The following is a 23,866-nucleotide window of genomic DNA, read 5'->3' as shown; positions in this document are numbered from 1 at the left end:
TTCGTTTCCTTACAACAAGTGCAGACCCGTGGCATTGCCATGTCAGACTGGTCCAGCAGCTATGCTTATGGCACTATTAGTACTTTCAGAACACGGACTTTTTAAAAAGTTTCCCGAATCCGTCAGGCGGAACATTTACATTGAAAAGCATCCTGTCGCCCTTTTTGTTCCCAGTGTAAACATACTCCAGGAACTGTTCTGTCATAATTTTGTATAACCGTCTTTCTGCCGCCCTCTGCGTCCGCATATTTGTCGCTCAGCGGCTCTCTTTCCATACTTGGCAATGCCTTTCTTGCTCCTTCGCTATTGGTTGCAAGAGAGCAGAGCTCCGAGTGACCCGGAGGTAGAAGCGAGGCCTGCTGTTTTCTCACCGCAGCCTCCTTCCTGTAGCCCGGTTGAGGAAGTGAATTTCGCTGACAGGGCTGGGTTCAGTGAGGGAGAGGCGAATAAAACATCTTCCACTGGGGGGACGAAAACAAATACAGCGAAAAGAATAAAAGTCGAGAGGCGCCAGGGGTAAAATCACAGCGAAGCTAAGGTGTACAGCCGTTGGTGAAACCGTTCCCCGCAGAGACCGTCGCAGACATGGTAAGGGCCGTGCTAACGCTGCTGGGAAACGGGGACGGGGTGAGAGGCTTCTGGTTGGAGTGCCGAAGCTCTCCGGGTCGCTGGATGAGCTGGCTGGTAACCCGAGAGGACCGGAGAGCATAACTCAACGAGGCATCTTAACTGTGACCGATAAGGAGCAGTTAGCTTCGTTGCTAATCTAGCTTCTGCTTCTTCCTGCTAGTTAGCCACCTGCTAACAGCCAAGCTACATGCCCCGTAGGCACACAGTTAGCACAGGATGTTTTGGATTTGACACAAGTTTGTTAACGACAGATTCCTAATATAGCTCTCATACAATCCCTCCAGCCTTTAACGCAGACTTAAATAGCCGAGCGTCGGTTTGCCTGCTGCTAAAATAAAACTGCTGGCTCTTCTTTTTCTTAACTATGACTGGCTGGCAGCTCTCTCTGCAAGGTTTCCCTGGCTTAAGAGTTTCACCGTAACTTTGTGTTTCTCTGTAGTAATATCACTCATTTCAAAACATGTCATGTTAGTTAGTCGACTCTCTTTGTGTCTTAATAATGCATTTCTGTTCTGTTTGAGGTGTTAACATTGATGTTCCTCCGGTTTTACAAACGATAAGATCCAGGGTTAACCAGGAAAGCGAAAATTGACAGCTCGGGTCAGAGCAAGGCGCAATAGTATGAGTCTGATTGTATACAAATATTAGATCAGAATTTGAACCATGCTTTTCAGAAAAGTAGGCTTGTAAATATGATTTGATTTTGTGCTGACATGAAGGATAATTCAAACAGACTCTTGATGACTCTTGTTTTTGTACTACAGCTACAATAACAAATCTAACTGCTGCCTGTTGCAAATAAACAGTAGTAGTAATATTAGGTGACATTATTTAAGTTAACAGTCTTAAGTCGATTAAAAGTCAACCCTGAAATTTCTCATTTAATATTGTGTGTTATATTACAAAAAGAAATCAGTGGTCTCTTGGATTTATTGAGAATCTGATCAAAGATGAATCAAAATTCAGTTATAATAATAAGAATAATCAAGAATTAGATGTATCAATGTACCTGATGACATCTAAGCAAATGGAACATCAAGTAACGACTAACAAACTAATTACAGACTAATTTTAATGGAAAATTTACAGTGTTTCCTTTTGTAAAGATGTTAAAACTGAGTCAGTCACTCTACTACAGATTAGAGTTAGTCAGTTTTCCCTGGACTGTTTCACATGAAGGCAATTAAAAGCTTAAGTCATATATATATATTAAATCGACTCACAATTCTCGATCTATACGGACAACTCTGTCAGTGACTTTTGCTTTTAGATGTTTTTTTCTTTAATACAAATCAAAGAATGTCAAGACCTTAACACGTCTATTAATAGCCTGCAGTACATGATTTTTCTTTATGTATAAAAAGCTTTAGGGGCAATTAACAAATAATTTATTACCCATGAATGTGTATCTGTTAATTTATTTCATTTTATGACCATAGAAAATAGTCTTAAATTCTACATTGAATTTAATAGTATATTTTTTCAAATTTATTTGATGCTACATTTGTATCTATTGTCTATTGATTTGTTTCAACTGTACAGAAAGAGAAAGTTGGACCATCTTGTATTTCCCGATTTAAAAGGCTAGTTCTGTAATTTTTACCCAGCAGTACTCTGTTTTTCTGTCGGGTCTTTCTAAAGAAGACGGTAACTAAAAACTCTCTCTTTGTCAGAATTCCAGACAACGTTTTTATTTCCAGGTCGACACATAAGACTATAAATAGACCACAGTACTGTACTGTGGTGTGTTTCATATCAGCTTTATGTAAAATAAAAAGTTTTCCATATGTGAGTTAACATACTGGTGTTTTTTTATTTTTTTTTATTTAGCATCATTTAATTCTGTTTACTGACTGGGTTTTAGGAAGGAAATGTTGGGAGTTGTAAACATCTAATCTGCTGAATCCAGCTTTTTAAAAAATGTTTGTCCTTCATGTTAAACCCACTTGGTTTACTTAGAAGTAGCACATCTTTTGATCGTCCACGCAAACTAAACACTGCTGTGTGTAAGACGAGAACAGCAGCTGGAGTTTCTCCGCTGTCACCCTTTCTCCTTGGTCTCACCTCATCCATCCTGCTCCGCCCTGACCTCAGGGGTTTGTCTGCTGGTCTGATCGGTGTTTACACCAGAAAAGCACTGCTGAGGAATGCAGCTGCTGTCTGAAACAGGCTGTCTCATCAGGTGAAAGAGATTTTGGAGAAGATGGGCAGCAGGTGACCTTAAGGAAGAGGCATTGCGTGGGAACCTGTTGAACTCAGGGTTAGGCTTAAGGAGAGTGTTTACATACTCCATCATGGATTGCTTTCTTGGATTAGATTATAGTGCTGGATTATGTTAGCTTTTAGCACTTTAGGTAGACTAAGAGCTGCTTTGTTTACAAATACAGAAGGTGAAATCAACATGCGTAGTGGTGATTGTTGATGAATGCAAAGTTTCATAAATGGATCCTGTTCCTCACATGTGACTATTTCTGTTGCTTCAACTTAAAATTGATCAATTTCACCTCCAGATCAGAGGGACAATTTTGCTCAAGTCGAATTTTATTCCAGTATTAACTTTGACACCAGAGGAAAATATTTGTCGCACAGAGCGTAAACCCGTAAGTCGTCTTAAAAACCCAAGTTTTGTGTGTCTCTTCTGTTCCAGTTTGGAGAGCATCCTCCCACACATTCCCCAGTTTCATGCCCTGGCTGGTCCGCTCAGCCCCGCGATCTCATGACCTGCTGTTCGCTGTGTGTCAGGGGAAAGAAAGCTCCCCTGGGGTTGAGTTTAGTCCTGCATAAGCTGTGTGCTTTGTAGCAGTCGCTAAGGTTTTCATTCAACTGTAGCTTATTTGCTTGCCTTTTTACATTTCTCATTTCATAAAGCTGCTGCAGCAGATAAAGGCCGTCACTGTAGATACAGAAGCTACTGATGTACAGAAGGTAAAAAGGTTTAGTCTGGCTGCTTTAAGCTGTTTTATGATTAACTCAGATGGCAAAGCAAATGTAACAGAAGTCACCTCTGATTTTTTTGTACTTTACTGTCAGGCTGCCACAACTTTCTGGTTTTTCAACATCCAGGTTTTCTCAAGGTCTTCCATTTAATACTCTGACCACTTTTTAAAACTCACTTTCAGTCTGGCTTTTTAATTTAAGCTACTTGACTCTGATCTACCAGTCATTAAGACAAATAAGTTTCTAAAATTGAAGGCATAACATTCATATAATGTTCATAAAGTTATTTTGACCTAGAGCATCATGTTTAACACTTTATTATCTTCAGACACCTAAACTATGTTTACTGACATGGTTGGTACAAGAGCCAGTTAAGAGTTTTTGCAAGAATTATATAAATTTAAAAAAAAATTTAAAATATGTTTTTAATTCTCACACAAAACTACATAACTGTGTCTCCTCATACAATTAAATTGTTCAATTTATTTATTTTTGTGCATTTCTATGCTGATCGGCCAATTTCCAACCTCTGGAAAGCATTTGCGTTATAGTTATCAGTATAAAAAATGATTCAAAATTACAGTGAATGCACAGAAACTGTAGAAATAATCAGTTTTAAGAAAAACCTGGAAAGTCCTTCAGAAAGCCTGGAGAAGTGTTGATCAAACCACTTTAAAGGATTAGAAGTAATCTGACCGCTGTCAAAGCAAACATAAAGAAATTAGAAGCGGTTTTAATGTTTTGGTTTCCGTTCATTGGGTGGGTAAATTATTTTTTTCTCTTGTCAACGTATTATTGAGTGTTTGGTGTTTTAACCTTCAGGCTTTTACTTTGTCTCTAGTTCAGAGTCCATTCCTGCTACATTATCAATATCCAGACACTGAATAGAAGCAGTCCTGATTAAACACTTTTAGATTCGCCACCATTGCCCTTTGTTTTCCACATCCGTCAAAAGATAAGATGATTTAAACAAGCACTTTATTGGTGGGATTTTATAACTTCCTGCCTGTCTTATATATTCCCAACAGGCTGTATTATGCCATTAGTTGCCTTTCTTTGTGGGAAAAATGAGTTAACTTAGTAAGTAGAGGAAAGGCGACGAACCTCCGGTTAATATGGGCTTTTACACATGTAGAGCAGTTTGTTGAAAGTGTTTAACATGTTGTAGCCACACCCTGTCAGTGAGCTCTCAGCAGCTTAATTTACGTTTTGGCTCATGATAAACACTGGGCCAGCAGAGCAGCTAAGGTTTCCACAGCGCACATCGCTCTTTCTCACCTAAACTAATGTCTTTTACAAAAACTCACACAATAAAAAAAAAAATCACTCGTAAAAAGTTATTCAAAAGTTAGATGCAGCCTTTTGTTAGACTATATATTATATTCTCAGATGATTTAATCAGTATCTTATCAGCTTTATAAATTTGCTATCAGTAGTAATAATGCATTTCTGGTCTGTTTGAGGTGCTAATTATGTGCTTTTGTGCAAACCTGTTGTATTTTTTGTGAACTTCTTTTTGTGTTTGATCTCATAACATTTTCCTCTTCCTCTGCTTGTTCATGCCTGAGCAGTGAACGGGTCCCAGTCTGGGTCCTTGGGCCCCACTCCCCTGTCTGCTTCACTCCATCAGACTCAGATGATTGCATTGCTTCCTCTGCATCCTGCCAGGTTTTACAGAAGCCTGTTCACCATCCATTCATTTACGTCATGTGGGTGGCAGCAGGGGAATGTCTAAAACAAGCAGGACATGTCCTTAGGAACAGCGTAATGAGACGTCTGTAATGCTCCATGCAAACTAAAGAGTGCATAATTCAGAAGTTCCTTCATGATTTTCCATCTTCTTTTCTTGTAAAATGTTGACCTACACATAGAAAATGTGATTAATATAAGAAGACCTTTAACATAACACATAAACACATTCAAATTGGGTTTTACTAGCCTTCCTGCTGTGAGTGGTCATTAAATATTTACCTTAAGGTTCGAGGCATACTCGTCTCTGTATGGTTGAACATTTGCTGTAGAAATATGGAGTTCTTTAATGGTCAAAATTATTCCAGAGTTGAGTTTTGAACATTGTTGACAGTCTTGTTTTGGTACAGCTGTCATTACAGAAACAACCTCCTCTGTGTGTCGTCTCCAGAATTTGAATTCTTATCTAAGATTTCCACAAATGTGGCAACATTTCCTAATCCTGCCTGCTCCATAATCGACGCAGGGTAAGAGCTCAAAAGTATAGAAACAACAACCTTGCTGGAATACGTCCAGCCTTCCTGTTACCTGTTGAAACTCACCGAGTTACAGAGTCATGTCTCAACATGTTGCAGATATGTGGTTCCTTATAAATGTCTCTCTTCCATGTCTTGTGCTTTCATATCATAAAACTCCCTATAATAAAAATGGAAATTCTTCATGTCTGTGTCTGTGGTTCACTTACTGGAAAAATATTGGACGTTCAGTTACTGACTGACCAGTGAAGCTAAAAATCGATTCTGGTGAAGAACTCATTTTTCCCTCACACATCCCTGCCAAATAGCACAAAAGATTAAACATCTAATGGCCTATTTCTGCTAGAATTTTGACATAAAAGCTTTGTTGTGATTTGTGCTTATTTTGTAACTTAATAACTTTGAGATGTTTGCTGCTCCTTTTGTCCTTTACCAAATGCTCACATGGGAAGTCATGAGGCTCCTCAGGCTGAACTTGAAATCTGGAGTCTGTTACCGATCGCCGAGTAGAAGAGAGCTAAAGATTTCTTGCTGAGGCATAAACATTTCCTGCACAGTCATATTGTGCATTTAATGTACAGCATGTTGTAAAATTGGTCATTACATGCATTGTTTTTATTTGTGCAGCTGACAGATTTTAGAGCTTTAAATACAAAGCAGTTCAAAATAAACTAAAGGATATGAAAGAGAGAGAATGACTCATACATCTGTAGGCTTGAAATGACTGTGTACCGTATCTTCATGAAATAATTTGATTTCCTTGAAAAATAAAATGTTTCCCATAACGATAGAGCTATCTGTAATGCAGAACACATTTATCTGATTCATTTTAACATGTGACAGTTTAATCTATCAATGTTGTGCATTAAAACAAAACTTTATCTTAAACATGAATTATTCTTGTTATTTAGAAGGAAAACATTTTTGTGCGCTAAAACACATAAACATAAAATTATTAAATATGTTAAAGCAAAAAACACCGAATAAACTCCCATCAGTATGACGCTGATGTTAGAGAGTCACTTAAAAATATCAGTACATCTCCTGTATCTCCAGAATAAGAAGAGCTCCTGTTATTTTGGAGCTTTGGATCGGGTCCAGACAACACCTCTTTGGTTTTGTCTGAATAAAATATCTCTGCAGTTTGTTTTTTTTCTTTTTCTCAGCTCTCTTGTGTCCTTGTACTGCCACTGTAACAATCCTAATCATTTGCCACACTGCATTCCTAGCGCTGGTGTGAACTTCCTGGGACGTCCACTCCTGTGAAGATTCAGTGACTGTTTTAATATTTTCCACTGATATTTCCGCCCGTGAAATATCGGATTGGATCTCCTTGTAAAGGACGATTGTAACCTTCCCAGTTTGATGTTTGTTTGGACTGGAGCAACAGCTTCTGCGTGATAACTGCTGCTATTGCGTTACCGGATCGGTCATCATGTTTCACACACACAAATGTTCCTGCTAAGTCTGAGCTTCTGACTTTATTGAAGTTCTCACACATGCTAAAGATTGTTTGTTGTGTGGTTTGGGTTGGCAGTGGCTGGCTGCCATTTGGTGTTATTGCCTGTGGAAGTGGACTCCTGCATTTTGGCTGCACATTAAACCCCTAATGCAGAGAGGCATAACGTTGTAGGGGCATAATGTTGCATAATGTTGTAGGATGAGGTTCTGCAGGGCTAACTGGGACATTCAGTCACAGTTGTTGATATTGACAGTGTGGCTCTCCACCCAAGGCAGATTGGCCTGGGGGCAACACAAGCAGTCAGTTTTAGTCTTAATGGTGGACTCTTCTATTCGTGGTTCTTGGGTTTTCCTTTGGAATGTGACTTCAAATTATTTGTGAAAATTTGCCAGTTTGCAGAATTTGTTTTCATACTGCACATCTGAAACATTTTAAAGAAAATTCAGGTTGGGAATTTGAAGTGCCTACGAGCATTGTGGCTCGACACGCTATTTATTGACTGGCATTTTAAAGCAGGCAAACCAGGAGCGCCGGTCATTATTCTTGGCTCTGATTTCTGTAACCCAAAGAGCAGAAATAAGAAAGACTGTAGATGTTGGCTTCTGCTGTCGGCCCAATAGTGTTTCTGCTGTGAGTATTAATGCATATTAAGGTGTATTTGGTGTGTGAACTATTAAAATAAGCTGTTCTAAGCATTTTTTGAGAGAGTCTCTATTAATGATGGATTTTAGTTTGTAGACTGTGGTTCCTAACCCTTTAAATATCAGGGAATGTGGGTTGTTTTTTAATTTCAAGTTCAAAATGTAAAATAAATTATACTGGTCTAAACTTGTGTGGAATATTGTATGTTGAGCAAGTGTGTTTTTAGCATTAGGAGCACTTCAGACAGAGACAAACTAAAAGTAGAAATTCTAATATTTGGATTGGTCAAACCTGGACTAAATCCTAAAGGGTTGATTTGGTTTATTTTTATGATTTATGACTAAATATATAATTTATACAAATATGTCTATACTGTCAGTACGGCTCAAAATTATTTGGCCACTTTGTTTCTTTGTGGTGTTTTTGTCATATTTTGTTTCTGATCCCAGAAGCCATAAATATCAGCCATCATTTATTTAAGAGAAATAAGCTGCCCAAACCAACATTTATCTATAAAAATGACCTTGTTTATCTTTGGTTAACCCATTTTGAAAAGCTGGGCGTGATTTCTATTGCCTGACTTATAAAGTTAAATTAATACAATCTGTCTGGTAAAGTGAAGAACGTGACGAGATCTAAAAAAATTATTGTGCTCTCATTTGAAAATATTGACGTCAGAACAAATGAGAAGCAACAATATTCATTTACAGCTGTACCGGGTTACAGTCAGGCTTTTAATCTCCTGCAAACCGCCATCACTCCAAAATTACAAAAGAACTGAAGACATCGCCTGCTCCTGACATTTTTATCATTTACAAAAGCTTAAACTGCGATAAACAGCTGTTACATCTGGACTAAATTCTGCATTAATTTACAGATCAAGACATTTTTTGGCTTTCAGATCCATATGATGCATCATTACTCTGCTATTCTCCAATGATAACACCATAGAGCTGGAAAGGTTTTAGTTACTTTCTAACATAAACAATACTTGTCGTTTTTAATGCCACATTTAATGCCCTAATCTTTGCACAATGCAAGCATCTGTAATTAATTAGCTTTAGTTGTTGTGTGTTTTAGGTTTCTGAAGCTTTATTTTCTGGGATAATGTTAAAAGTAGATTCTCTGATGTCCAGAAACCCTGTTTGTTTTTATTTTTTTAAAGGAACGCCATGTTGACTCTCATCTCTCATGAGTTTTAAGTGTTTGATGTCTCTGTGTTTCAGAACGATCAACAGTTGGATTGTGCTCTGGACCTGATGAGGCGTCTGCCTCCTCAGCAGATCGAGAAGAACCTCAGTGACCTCATCGACCTGGTCAGTACCTTCCTTTGGTGACCATAAGTCTTTGCAGGAATTACTGTATGCCTTTAAATTCCCTGTGTTTTATTTATTACATGCAAGGATGATCATTTCTGCTCATTAACATGATTTCTCGATGAATAGTTTTACCTTAGCAGTTGATATAGCAGTAATTCAGATTTTCTTTCTTGATTTTAACAGAAGTTGCATCATAAATTACCTTAAACACTTTTCCTCCAGGTTTTCCATCCGTATGTTTTCAGCCGGGTCCTCACTCATTCCCTCTAACCTGTAACCCCATGAACACCTGCTCTTTTCATACCAAGCGACCACTATGTCCGGTTATTAGTGATCATTATCACAGCTGTCAATCACCTCCGCTGCCAATTTCTTCTTGGCTCTGCCACCACTGAAACTTTATCTTGCCAGCTAAAATCTCTTCTCCTGTTCCTGTTTTGTCCCACATCTCTCATCTTTTACCCTCTGATTCTACATTTCTTTACTCTCCACACTATATTCCCAGTTCAGACTCGCTTCTGTGCTCTTGGCCAGTCTGGGCTGCCAGGTGCGTTTATGTGGGAGAGTGTCTGTTTGGGGTATGGGGGCTTTTGCAGGATAACAGGGCTGCCTTTGTGTTTGTGCTCTGATGCAAGAGCGTGAAGGAGGGGGGACTCCATGTCAGTCTGTGAGAACTAATTTGTACCCCTTTAGATATTATATTTCCCAATTATATTTTATTTACCTCATATGGGTGAAGCTGGAATGTGATTAGAGCTTAAAAGTATCAAATATCCCAAACTCCATGTTTTGCTTTTCTGTTTCTCTTCCCTGAGAAAATCCTTTAAAGGTGCCATCAGTACCAGAGAGTCTCAACTAAAGCATCACTGTATGCATTTCATCAGATATCTGAGGAGTCTAGCTGTTTATTTGAACTGAGTACAGTTTTGATTAGAGCCGGTGTCTGTTTGGCTGCAGGTGCCCAGTCTGTGCGAGGACCTCCTCTCCTCAGTGGACCAGCCCCTGAAGATCGCCCGCGACAAAGTGGTGGGGAAAGACTACCTGCTCTGTGATTACAATCGAGACGGCGATTCTTACAGGTGCAGTACATAATTTAAATTAATTACCCGATGCAGAAAATGTATCCAAACGTTATGTGGTATGGGCGTGACGATACCGCCTGATCTGAAACTCCACAATATTTGAAACATCAGTTTGAATTTGTTCAGGCCTGGTGGTGATAGTTGCGTTCCTGTTTCCTGGGAAGTGGGAACTCAGAGCAGCCGGACTCGATAACAACGTGCTAGTTAAGAAGTCTGAAGTTCGACATGGCAACACCTTTATACATTGTTTACAAAAACTCAGACAAACATAATTTTAACTCTGCTTTTAAATTGTTCAGTTTAGAGTTACAGGCGCTACATGCAACATTGATTTTAGACGCTTCTACTTGTGTCTCTTGTAAAATAAACGTCTCCACCTCTGTTGACGCAAAGAGAGGCCATATTGAAACGCAAAGTCTGTCTTACATTCATAACTGGAGGGAAGTCAGAGTTGATCCGGCTTGGGATGGCTGATTTCTCTGACTGGGAAGTCGGAATTTCCCAGTTCTGAGTGCAACTGGAACACAGCAATAGTTGCTGCCAGCTTGGACCTTCATCTTGTAAAGTAGGTGCAAGAGATCAGTGTGCAACTGGAATATGAAGAAGAGTAATAATGGGATTACTCTTCCCATAGATCGGATTCATCAGCTCCTCTCTCAAGTCTTCTTGTAAGGAGTATTTGGAAAGGTTTTCTTTTTGTGTGATAACCAGAAGAAATGTCTTCCACATTTCAAGATGATTGTCTGGCAGCATTTTAGATGCTCTGTTGACGAAGAAACTGTGGTAAAATGCCACAGTGACTCGACATTAGTTTGCAAACAGTAGTTTGTAAAGAGGCGTTATCTTAATAAGAGTGATGCATAGAGCTCTTTTAGTTCCCACTCTACAACTGCAAATATTTTAGTTTTTATATATGTCTTATATTATGAATGTATCCTGTATTCTGTCTTTGAATGAAGATAAAGTGAATTTTCTGTTCTACATCATCCAACAGCCAGAGCGTAGCATTAGCATGTAGAGTGAGACTTCAGGACTCTTGGAATAACAAACAATTATTGCATCAATTAGAATAGTTTCTAATATTTGTTCAGAGCTTTTTATTTCTCTAAAACCCAAGCATGGTGATCACAAGCATTAGTACAACAAAGTATTTAAGTGCAGGTAATATTTGTTTTTTGATTGTCAGGATAGGATGCACCCTATTTTTATGACTTATAAAATTAACACAAAATAAATCCACTCCAAACCAAAAATTATCTCTTGCTAACTCTTTCTCTGTGCCTCCTTCAAATTGAACAGAAAAATGGCAGAAAGTAGTTCCCCTGTCATGACAGGTTTAATGATTAGCATTGTTAGCAACCAAGCTTAAAGGGGAACAGAGGTTTGGTCCAGCAGAATGAACTGTGAGGCAGTAGTTCCTTTTCCTGTTGCAGCAGAGCAAAGCACAGCAGCAGCTACATTAGCTTGGCTAAAAATAGCCTGGATTCCTCTTTGCATAGCAGATTTGGTTTTTGCTGCTCCTGCAGCAGCAATCGACTGACTGGAGATGTTTTATTTCCCCCCTTACAGTTCTATAAATTCATCTGCAGGCCTTTTTACACGCACGTAGTCTCACCTTTAATTTGCCATTCAGAGGTTTTAAGTCTGTTTGGAGATTTATCAGTGAATTGGTGTTATTTCTCAATCATCAGATCCCCATGGAGTAATAAGTACGAACCTCCCATTGAAGATGGTGCAATGCCTTCAGCTCGGTTGAGGAAACTTGAAGTGGAAGCAAACAACGCCTTCGATCAGTACAGGGACCTGTGAGTGTGGAACTGGAGGTTTGTACTTGCAGATCAGTGCTGCCCTCTTGTGACCGTGGCATTATCTACCTGTAATGTTCAGGTACTTTGAGGGCGGCGTGTCCTCTGTGTATCTCTGGGACTTGGATCATGGCTTCGCAGGAGTTATTCTCATCAAAAAGGCCGGCGATGGATCCAAGAAGATTAAAGGATGCTGGGACTCGATTCATGTGGTGGAGGTGCAGGTGAGATAGCGCTGACATTTTCAAACTTTGTTTATACATACAGATAAATAATATACACTGTGTTAGGTCTTGGTTCAATAGGCTATGCAATCATTTCAATATATTTTAGTAAATGTTGAACCAGTCCGGTCCTCGGCTTGTAGCAATATCTGTATTCTTATTGATTTATTGTCCTGTCCTGATTGATATGATGATCTGGTTTCTTGTTGAACCTTTCTAAGGATTTATTTTGACATCCACCAGCAGCAGTGAATGTTGAGGAAGTTGGTTGTCGCCATGTTTTCTAACCAGCTGCTGTTCATCCTGTGAGCAGGAGAAGTCTAGCGGTCGCACTGCTCACTACAAACTCACCTCCACCGTCATGCTGTGGCTCCAGACAACCAAGACCGGCTCTGGCACCATGAACCTGGGAGGCAGCCTTACAAGACAGGTACTCAGTGGAGGAGCACTGCTGACCGTTTATCCATCCAGACCAGGAATAAAAACACTTTTTAAATCTTTTTCACAGATGGAGAAAGACGAGACAGTCGGAGAGTCCTCACCTCATATCGCTAACATCGGTCGCCTTGTCGAAGTCAGTGCAAGCCATTTATTTTTCTTTTAAACTCTCTACTTATAAAAATATAATTTGTTGGTCAGATTTTCTAAACTTGCTTGAGAGAGATGCATAAAATGTTTATCAATATGAAACTAAAGTTCAGAGACAATAATAAGAGACAGAGTGTTTATGAAATGAAAAATCACTCCATGTGTTTGATCTAGTTGTGAACACGATGGAGCTGTACGGTAAAATAACAAGGATTTAATCTCAACACTGTTATTGTTCAGGGTAAAGGTTTATTATATTACCAAAATGGCACAAAATACAGTTTTACAAGCTATGCACACAAAAATAGGGCATTAATTTACAAATTTAAATGACCTTTCACAGAAAATCTTTGACGCTTGGAGATTTCTTCTGCTATGCTACACAGTTGTCACAATTTCACCTGAAAATGTTGTCCAGTTAAAATAAATAAAGCAATTTTTAAAATGGTAATTGTGTTGTTTCAGGACATGGAGAACAAGATTCGCTCCACACTGAATGAAATCTACTTTGGGAAGACCAAGGATATCGTTAACGGCCTAAGGTACGGCAGCACCTCAGAGTGGCGCTCTCAGCGTTTATTGATACCTTTTTCCAGATCCTTCACTCAGCAGCTTATTGAATCTCCCACAGTGAGGTAACCTGTGAGCTGCTGAACTCCCGACTTTCTCTGGGTTCATTTCTCATATTTCTGTCTCTTCCACCAAACCTGGTTCTGTTTTCATGTCTCTCATGTGTCACCTCTCTCTCCTCCCGCTGCTTCTCCTCTGCGCTCCAGATCTATCGAGTCTTTGCCTGATAATCAAAAGTACCGACAGCTCCAGAGGGAGCTGTCGCAGGTCCTCACTCAGCGTCAGATCTTCATTGACTAGGGTCAGAGGTACACCTGGCATGGACGAGTGTTTCTGTGTGAAAATAACTTGAAGCCTGAGCTGAAGTCGCAGCCAGTTAGAAAACTGTCACACCTTTCCCCCAGGATGTCACAAGAATAAACATCGGAGAAAGAAACAGACTTACTTTACTTGAGTAATTTTATTACGAAGTATCGCTAAATACCACTGAATAAAAATCATTTCAATTAGTTAGTTTTAAGTAACTACAATTACAGAAAACCTTTTTTTTCCCTTTTTTGCGTACTTGCGTTGCGTTTAGCCGTTCTTTCGATGTCCTGCAGCCCTGACCTGCCAGAGGATTTGTGACTTTGTCCTGCAGGGAGTGAATGAATAAATTTAAGTCAATATTTTGAATCCAAATTTGAGATCAAAAAACATAAACTTCAACTTAAAACACCTTGGGGAATTAATTTCCAGTTGGGAAAATAGTGCCCTCAGTCAGAAGCTTCTTCAGATTCGCTGTAACACAGACTGCTACAGTAGATTTTCCCTGCCAACACCCATCACCGTCTATAATAACTCTTTGAAGAATCTGAATTATTTGGAAGGTTACTTTTTAGTTTGTTAAAAATGTGTTGAAGTAGTTCTACTCTTGAGGAATATTTTTATGACGTCTGAATGTTCATCTGTGGAAGAAGATCTACTTAGATGAGCATCTCTTTTTTTTTTTTATCTGGCTTTAGGACAGACTTGCATGTCTAGCATTCAGAGTTAGAAACATTCATGAGGCATGTTGTGAAGGTTTGTTTACCTTTGTGTTAACACACTAACCAGGCTGATGTTTTTATTTAACTATCCTCTCTGGTTTATCAGCTTGTTGTCCTGATGAGATTTTTTTTTTTAACCACAGTGAACAAACCCGACCTTTATGACCCCAAGTTTCAGACGCTGAAATTAAAGAATCGCAACAAGGAACTTTAAAATGTACAAATTATGAAGGTCAAATTTCACACACAAGTTTGCGACTCTTAACAGTGTTAAGTTTTCACAGTGTTTGTTTGCAGTGTGAACTGTTGGGGTCACATGTTTACATACACTCATGGATAATATCTTCAGCTGTAGTTGATGCATTTTAACAATTACTTTTTAACAGATTTCACCAACATGTTTAAAAACAAGGATTTGATGCACAAGTTTGAATTTAATATGGAGCTGGAAAACATATTAAATCACAATTAACTGTGTGAACTTTTTGCAATATCACAAAGAAATGTTTGAATGCTCTGTTCAGGCTGCAAATTATGCTTCAAATTCCTGGATAGACTTTGATTTATATTTGTAGTTGTGATGTTAAATTTCCTAAAAAGTGAGAACGTTATCATAAAATGTAACAAATAAAAAGAAGGTATTTTTCAGTAATTGATAGAGTTGTGATGTTTGATCGCTGACTTTCTTCCTCTCTCCCTCTGCACAGGAGCGTTCAGAGTCAGGCTGACAAGCTACAGAAGGAGGCTCTGAAGGCCGACTTAGTGAAGGCCCTCAAACACAAACACAATGGCTAGAGAAGCAACTGTCGGTTCTCCTCTTCTCCCAATCCCTCTCTCCACCTCATCTCTGCCATCTTTTCTTTCTGTCTCTCCCTCCGTATCCGTTTCAGTGCTGCACTCTTTTTATTTGTTGAAAACAAAAAGGAAAAAATGCTTTGCTTTGTATGTTTTGTTTTTTTTTCCTCCATCTTACGTTTCATCTGCCAATAAGCCATTCAGTCTCGCTCCGTTTCTCTCCGTCTCCCATGTTGTTGATAGTATTACCACGGTTAATGATGATCCTACAGTGTGAGGATCCCTGTAGTAATTGTCCCTGGTTTGAAGAAAGCAGGAGCGACTCTGGACTCGGACACAGACTGAGCCGTAGTTGCTGTAGGCTTGGCGGTGATGTCGTTTTACTCATCGGATTTATCTCCTGCTCCTACTTTGTCTACGACTCCCTCCCCGATATATTTGTATAGAATATAACTGTCCACATATATCTATCGGCCTTCCAAGGGATATAAACATGAGGGCGTCCTTTCTTTCCGCACAACCAGGTTTTGACTTTGTTTTCCTCTTTCTGCATGCATGTGAGCCTGTGTGGGAGCATGGGGATGGACTGTTATAATCACCCTGGACACAACACCCCGACATGCACACAGAGAAACATCACAGTTACTTCCCCCTCTACTCTTCTTCTCTCTCTTCATCTTCTGATTTTTGTTGGGGGGTCACAGTTTGTCTTTGTGTCTCAGAGGAAACATTTGTTTCCATTTTGGAGGGGAAGCTTTTGTTCTTTTTTTTTTGTTTGTTTTTTTTTGTTTTTGTCTTTTGTAAAGCTTATGATTCATATTGTATTAGAGCCTCCAGCAACAATAAAAACTGTAAAAGCTTCGCTTCTCTCCTGTATTTATTTGGTGTCACACTTACAGCAGGAAGTGGATGCATTGGACTCTCAATAGCAAATATATGAACATTTTGGAAACACTAAACATTTACATTTTTTCAACATGCTCTGAATTAATGCTAAAAAAATGTTAAAAGCTTCTTTGTTAAAAAGTGCTGTGGAAAAGTATTTCTCCTCGTGTATATTATGTATTTTTCTTTTTTTTCGGGCCTGCGTGGAAAATATGTCAGTCTTTGGTAAATGATAAATTCACTGCAAAAGCTGACTACAATTTCACATCCAGGCCTCAGAATGAAGTTATTGGTTAAATGTAATTTTAAAATTTTCATGGAAGCTGAATTTGAGGATTCACTAAGTAATAATTATCATTATTGGCTAAAACAAAAACTTCTCTGAAGTGGAAAGTGACATAAAATCACTGATATAAACCTTTAAATTATATTTTAAATAAAATATACTTGTTAATTTGTTTCTTTTATCTACTGCAAAGATTAGACTGCACTGAATTTTGTTAAAAGTACAAGCATGCATTTTCTAATCTCTAAAATGATTCTTTATTTTATGTTCTTGGGTTCCCTGAAAGATTTAATTTGATGCATCTCCAAGGATTCAGTCTAGTTAAGTGGCTTCAGAGTCAAATATTTAGAAGAATCACGATGTTGTTCTGGTTTCCGGTTGTGCTGCTGCTGTTTGTCCACCAGGTGTCACTGTTGTCAAATATTTTCTGTTACAGTATGTAATTTATATTGACATATTTTCACTTTTTCCGTCAGGACCAACTTTTCTCATGCAGACACTGAGGAAACAGTTTAAATTACTAGAATGGATAAATAAGCCACAAGGAAATATTAGAAATATACAGATAGTGTGTTAGATTAGTGTTTTTCATAGGTTTTTCTAGACATTAAAACATCAAGTGTGCATCACTTGATGGTCATTTGGGAGAATAATGGAATATTAAAACTTATTGTACACAGAAGGAAACCACATCTTGCTCCATATCTCAGACATTTAGTTGTTTTTTGTGTTCATATTGTCTTAGATGCTTCAACATTGTCTCCGATCTTGCTCTAAGTTCATGTAAAAGTTTTAAAGCAAATAGCCTGACTGACTTTTCTCTAGAGCTGATGAAACTTAATTTGAACGTAGCTCTCTGCTTGTCTAACATGCTGTTCTATTAGGTTTCTATTTTTATTAAAAAACAGGATTTAATCCAGATTAAATCTTTTCACACGAATCAAGCTCTCAAACACGCTGGCCTCTCATAAGTTTACATAATGCAACTAATCTGAGATATATTCTCAATCTCCTTATTTCAGGTCTCTGTGCTGTGTGTGACTACCTTGTAGTTTTTTTATTTAAACAAGATAAATTCCCATTGAGATATGTACAGAAAAATGTTTTTCAAGTCCTGGTCAACAAGTAAATGACAAAAATGTTCCATGTTTAAAAGAAAACAAGCTTTGAGAAACAGGAGCTGAATCAACCTGAAAACCTTTTAGTTTGGAGGCAGTGAATATTTCTTTTTGCCCGTTTTGGAGTGTTAATGAGGCTCTTAAATGTTTTATTAGTTTATTGAGATATGTAGTCTCCAGATTTCTCATCAGTCCTAACAATCTTTATGTTATTTCTGTAAATGTCGTCTTTATGCTGATAACACAGTTGTGTATTTTCTCAGCATCTTGCCCAAATGATGAAGATCTCCATTTTTTTTTTACTCTGCACATTTATTTAAACATGAATATTAGACTTTAAATAACAGCATTTTTATGCTGTAAATTTGTATATCTCTTATTTTATTTTGTTTTTATGTTTTTCATCTCATTTTTAATTTGCATGCTCCCATTAAGATCGCTGCTGGTAGATCTGAGTTTTCCCAGTGAGGCAAAATAAAGATTTATTTCCATTTCCATTCCATCTTTTTGCCTTCTTAACCCAGTTTCAGCAGATTAAAACAGATTAAAGAGTTTTGTTCTGCTTGAGATTTCCTGCTATTTCTAAAGTTTCTCCACATATTTTAAGCATTTGACTGTTTTCCTGTTAAGCCAGGAATCAGTTTTTAACCAAGAAACAAACAAACTCTCCATGTTTGGGGATTAGGCATAAAACTTCATGTTTGAATCTGTTAAATTTGGGTAATCCTGAGGTGTCTCTATAATTATAATGCTGCACTTCAAGACTTTACTGATATTTATCCTTACAGTCATTTTTTATTGATTCTTTGTTTTTGTTTCTGTGTCTCCTCTAACTTTACAAATGTTTTTTTTAAGTCTTCCCACAAATTTTCAGCTGGACTGATCTTTGACTAGGCCGTTCTTCGTGAACATGTTTCGATGTAAAGATAGTTTATTCATATTTTCAACAGGGTCTCTTAAGGACCTCATGAGGAAAAGCCGGACGGTATGAATACTTTTGGTACGCGCTTTGTTCATATGTGGATACTTAAAGTTTTCCACAGGAAAACTGATGTTCGCTCATCTTTCATAGATCAACAGAACAGAAAAAACTGTTTATGGTGATAAACAGTGTTTAAGGGCTTCCTGAATGGCTGTCAAATTACATTTACATTTTGAGGGAATTAATGACGCGACTGATTGTGATGTCAGGCGGAGTCATTAATCTGAGTGGAAGTCTGGCTGTTTTTTTGTGTTAATGAAGCTTTTAGAAAGTTATCATTTATCTCTAATGTCAGAGTCTCTCCCTCTCTCTCTTTCCTCTTACAAACACACACACACACACACACACACACACACACACACACACACACACACACACACACACACACACACACACACACACACACAGGTTTATGTTAATGAGAAGTCTCAAGGCGCAGAGGGAGCAGAAGCCATTTTTCTGTCATTCAAGCGAAGTTGTGCGGACTGAGCGGAGGCGCAGTCGCTTCTCGTCCCGACTTGACTGACTCTGTTTGCCCCATGTGAGAGCAGCACTGACCGGACAAGGTTACCGCGGGATCCCCGGGCTCTTCCAGACCCCCAGAAGGAGCGGAGAGAGCATGGCTCTTCCTCGACAAAGGGAAACTGGCGGTCGGTGGAAAGTTTAAAGAAGCGAGGAGCTGCAGAGTTGCGCGCTTGTCGGACTGGAAACTGAGGAGCGATGCGCTTCGTTAGATGGGAGCTGCGGCTCATGCTCTGGTGTTACGAACTGGTTTCACTGGCGCGGGCTTACACCGTCCACGTCAGTGAGGATGCGGGAGGGAGGACAGTCCTGGCCGGCGAGCCGCGCGGCGCGTGGTGCGCCTTGGATCAGGTTCTCGCTCCTGGGTTCGCGCAGCGCTTCCTGGAGACGGAAGCCGCGGCGGGCACCGTGCTCCTGTCGGACTCGATACGGTGCCGCTCGCTGCCTTTAAACCCCTTCACTTTATACGTAGTTGAGGACTGCTGGGACTCCGGACACAGACACCTCCTCACCAGTCAGTATGACGTCCATGTCCACGGTAGGAACTGTTCCCATAAGCATAAGAGGAAATCTGACTGGGACTTGGAAGTCCTTAGTTTGTTCAGCCGCCGCAGCGCAGAGTGCCACGGAGCAGACGCTGCTTTATTTCCAGTGGGGGGTCTGCTGCCCGGGCCCCCGCTCCGCTGCAAGATCCCCAGCAGCCGGGAGTTTTACTTCTCAGAGGGGGGTCTGTTTGTGTCTGAGCCGCTGTGCTTGGTGCAGGACCGGCTCCTGGAGCTGGACATGCTGTGTGACGTGCTCACAGACAAGGGAGCGGGTGTTAAACCCATCTCCATCCACTGGCGAGTGGGTCGAGGTCCATTCAGCCAGGCGCACTTGCAGCAGCTCCTGGACCGGGCAGCTCAGTCTGACTCTGGGATTGTGAGCAGGAAGAGGAGAAGCATCAACAGCAGCCCTCAGTTTAAGCCCCCAATGTACCAAGTGTCAGTGGCGGAGAACAAGCCAGCCGGGACGCCGGTGGTTGTCCTGAAGGCAGTGGATGTGGATGAGGGAGAGGCCGGCAGGCTGGAGTATTTTATTGAGGCTCTCTTTGACAGCCGCTCTAACAATCTTTTCGCCGTGGACCCGGCCAGTGGCTCTGTGTCAACAGTAGAGGTGCTGGACAGGGAAACAAAAGACACCCATGTGTTCCGTGTGACGGCGGTCGACCACGGCTCACCTCGTCGTACTGCCATGGCGACCCTCACCGTCTCTGTCAGTGACACCAACGACCACAATCCCGTGTTTGAGCAGGAGGACTATAAAGAAAGCATCAGGGAGAACCTGGAGATCGGCTACGAGGTCTTGACCGTGAGGGCCACAGACGGGGACGCCCCTGTTAACGGGAACATCCTCTACAACATCCTCAACAGCAACGGGTCCAATGAGGTTTTTGAGATAGACTCCAGGTCCGGCGTCATCCGCACTAAAGGTCTAGTAGACAGAGAGGAGGTGGAGTCCTATATGCTGTTAGTGGAGGCAAACGACCAGGGTCGTGACCCCGGGCCCCGCAGTGCCACCGCCACCGTTTACATTGTGGTGGAGGATGATAACGATAACGCCCCTCAGTTCAGCGAGAAGCGCTACGTGGTCCAGGTGCCAGAGGACATGATGCCAAACACAGAGATCCTGCAGGTCACGGCCACAGATCAGGACCGGGGGAGCAACGCCGTGGTCCACTTCAGCATCATGAGTGGAAACACCCGGGGCCAGTTTTACATCGATGCTCAGACGGGTAAAATGGACCTGGTGAGTCACCTGGACTATGAAGCCAACAAAGAATACACTCTGAGGATCCGAGCGCAGGATGGAGGACGCCCTCCTCTGTCCAACATCAGCGGCCTGGTCACGGTCCAGGTGCTGGACATCAACGACAACGCCCCCATCTTTGTCAGCACCCCGTTCCAGGCCACCGTGCTGGAGAACGTCCCTGTGGGCTACTCCATCATTCACATCCAAGCTGTAGACGCTGACTCTGGAGAAAACTCCAGGTTAGAGTACCGCCTCACTGAAACCACACCCAACTTCCCCTTCGCCATCAACAACAGCACAGGGTGGATCTTAGTGGCGGCAGAGCTGGACAGGGAGAGTGTTGATTTCTACAACTTTGGAGTAGAGGCCTGCGATCACGGCTATCCTGTCATGTCCTCGTCCGCCAGCATCAGCATGACCATTCTGGACGTCAACGACAACAACCCAGAGTTCACACAGAAAGCATATTACATGCGTCTGAATGAGGATGCAGCTGTGGGGACCAGTGTGGTGACAGTTTCAGCTGTGGACCAGGACATCAACAGTGTGGTGACTTACCAAATATCCAGTGGAAATACCCGCAACCGATTCTCCATTACAAGTCAGAGTGGAGGGGGGCTCATCACGCTCGCTTTACCTTTGGACTACAAACTGGAACGTCAGTACATCCTTACAGTCACTGCAAGTGACGGCACTCGCTTTGACACAGCCAAGGTGTTTGTGAACGTTACAGATGCCAACACACACCGCCCTGTCTTCCAGAGCTCACACTACACCGTCAACATCAATGAGGACAGACCTGTGGCCACGACCGTGGTGGTGATCAGCGCCACCGATGAAGATACGGGTGAGAATGCACGCATTACCTACGTAATGGACGACAGCATCCCTCAGTTTGACATTGACCCTGACACCGGAGCTGTCACCACCCAGATGGAGCTGGACTACGAGGACCAGGTCTCCTACACTCTGGCCATCACCGCTCGGGACAACGGCATCCCACAGAAATCTGACACAACCTACCTGGAGATCCTAGTGAACGACGTCAACGACAACTCGCCCCGCTTCCTGAGAGACCACTACGTGGGGTCGGTGATGGAGGACGTGCCGGTGTTCACCAGCGTGGTGCAGGTCTCTGCCATTGACAGGGACTCTGGCCTCAATGGACGTGTCTTCTACACCTTTCAGGGTGGGGACGACGGAGATGGAGACTTCATAATTGAATCCACCTCTGGCATTGTTCGCACGCTGCGCAGATTAGACAGAGAAAATGTTCCTGTCTACAGCCTGCAGGCCTTTGCTGTAGATAAAGGTGTTCCCGCTCTGAAGACAGCTGTGAACATTCAAGTGACGATCCTGGATGTGAATGATAACCCCCCTGTGTTTGAAAGAGACGAGTTTGACATCATGGTGGAAGAAAACACCCCCATTGGCCTTGTGGTTGCACATATATCGGCTACAGACCCAGATGAAGGCAGCAACGCGCAGATTATGTATCAAATCGTGGAGGGAAACATCCCAGAGGTGTTCCAGCTGGATATCTTCTCTGGGGAACTGACTGCACTCATAGACCTGGACTATGAGCTGAAGTCTGAGTACATCATCGTGGTCCAGGCCACCTCTGCTCCTCTGGTGAGCCGGGCCACAGTCCACATCAAACTCGTAGACAAGAACGACAACGTCCCGGTGCTGAAGAACTTCCAGATCATCTTCAACAACTACGTGACGGACAAATCCAGCAGCTTCCCCACCGGAGTGATCGGACGCATCCCCGCCCACGACCCCGACGTCTCGGATCAGCTGTACTACAGCTTCGAGGGGGGGAACGAGCTGAACCTGGTGCTGCTGAACCAAAGCACCGGGGAGATCCAGCTGAGCCGGGCCCTGGATAACAACCGACCCCTGGAGGCCTCCATGAGGATCTCCGTGTCAGGTGAGACGGCTGGATAATTGCAGCCTCCACCCTGTGAGTGGAGTCGTAATATGAGCTGAAGCCAGTGAGGCGTGCTATAGTACCAGCAGTATCCTGTCTCGTTTACATTTTCACTTGACTTCACAGAATAATGACAATTATTTTATACAGATTGAGGTTTGATGTATGCATGAGGGAAGATTGTTAATCCTTCCTGTCTTAGGGAAATCACATTCAATCATTTATTATTTGTCATTAATTCTTAATCATAGACCATAGTTAACAATTAATTGAGCACATCCTGGTTTTACCCAGCGCTGTCTCCTGATTTAAATATATAGATGTTAGTCGGAGCTTGTCTGTGTCCTCTGGGATCTACGCTCCACTGGCGAGACTGATCATCCTCCTTAATGTCTTATCAAAGCCTCATACAATGAATAACCAAAGTCAGTGATGAACAACTTACACAAATTATGAAGAGTCAGAGTGGTCTGCAACAAAGCTTTTGTTTGATTGGCTTCTTTTCACTTGAACTTTGAAAATCAATGTTTTATCACATTTCTGGAAGGATTCAATGCAAACACACAAACTCTTACCTTGTACTTCTGTCTCGTTTCTACTGCAGATATTTTAGTACACATAAAGTAAGACAAAACTAGCTTGAAAGAAACTTTTCAGAAAGACATAGTGGCTTGTTTTCAGTGAACAAAATCCCTAAATATTAATTTAAAAATTACAAGATCCACTGGCAGATTATTTCACTTTTAACAAGAGACTTTAGAAGTGAAACAATCTGGCAGTGGAAGTTGTACTTTTTTTAAAATCAATATTGACAAAATATTGCCATAAAACAAGCTCCCATGTCTTGCTGAAAACGTACTTATAAGTTAGTTTTCACTTATTGAAAGTGTAGAAGGATATTTTCACCAACAATACTTGGTGAAATGTTTGTGTTTTTGCAGTGTAGTTCAGTGTTCAAGGTTTTGATGAAAGGTTATAGACGGGCAATATGTTGTGGACAACCGATTGTTTCGTTTCGATGCTAACAGCTAGTCAAAAAGAG

At 41.1% G+C, this 23,866-nt stretch overlaps 2 protein-coding genes across 5 annotated transcripts in view; both read left to right on the top strand.

The window, feature by feature from the left end:
• Positions 1–314: 314 nt before the first annotated feature.
• capzb (capping actin protein of muscle Z-line subunit beta) lies at positions 315–16,168 on the top strand. 3 transcript variants are annotated; one of them, XM_055025576.1, is made up of 10 exons: positions 315–588; positions 9,123–9,212; positions 10,173–10,294; positions 11,989–12,102; positions 12,185–12,326; positions 12,640–12,756; positions 12,835–12,900; positions 13,380–13,456; positions 13,691–13,785; positions 15,220–16,168. In XM_055025576.1, exons 1-9 carry the CDS (start codon positions 586–588, stop codon positions 13,782–13,784), a joined length of 825 nt encoding a protein of 274 aa, XP_054881551.1. In that variant the 5' UTR covers positions 315–585; the 3' UTR covers position 13,785; positions 15,220–16,168. The 3 variants fall into 3 exon arrangements, with proteins under 3 accessions (XP_054881551.1, XP_054881547.1, XP_054881555.1); XM_055025572.1 differs by having other exon boundaries at positions 316–588; positions 13,691–13,792; XM_055025580.1 differs by lacking the exon at positions 13,691–13,785 and having other exon boundaries at positions 316–588.
• A 2,860-nt stretch (positions 16,169–19,028) lies between these two features.
• celsr2 (cadherin, EGF LAG seven-pass G-type receptor 2) overlaps positions 19,029–23,866 on the top strand; it is a 72,299-nt gene continuing 67,461 nt past the window's right edge. For both annotated transcript variants that reach the window (XM_055025478.1, XM_055025472.1), the window contains exon 1: positions 19,029–22,824. In XM_055025478.1, the coding sequence (XP_054881453.1) occupies positions 19,299–22,824 (3,526 nt within the window). In that variant the 5' untranslated portion in view covers positions 19,029–19,298. The remainder of the gene's footprint in view (positions 22,825–23,866) is intronic.

Source organism: Poeciliopsis prolifica, unplaced genomic scaffold (genome assembly GCF_027474105.1).
Source record: "Poeciliopsis prolifica strain line A6 unplaced genomic scaffold, Auburn_PproV2 SCAFFOLD003, whole genome shotgun sequence".
NCBI classification, from domain to species: domain Eukaryota; kingdom Metazoa; phylum Chordata; class Actinopteri; order Cyprinodontiformes; family Poeciliidae; genus Poeciliopsis; species Poeciliopsis prolifica.
This window is presented reverse-complemented; position numbering and strand designations above follow the sequence as displayed.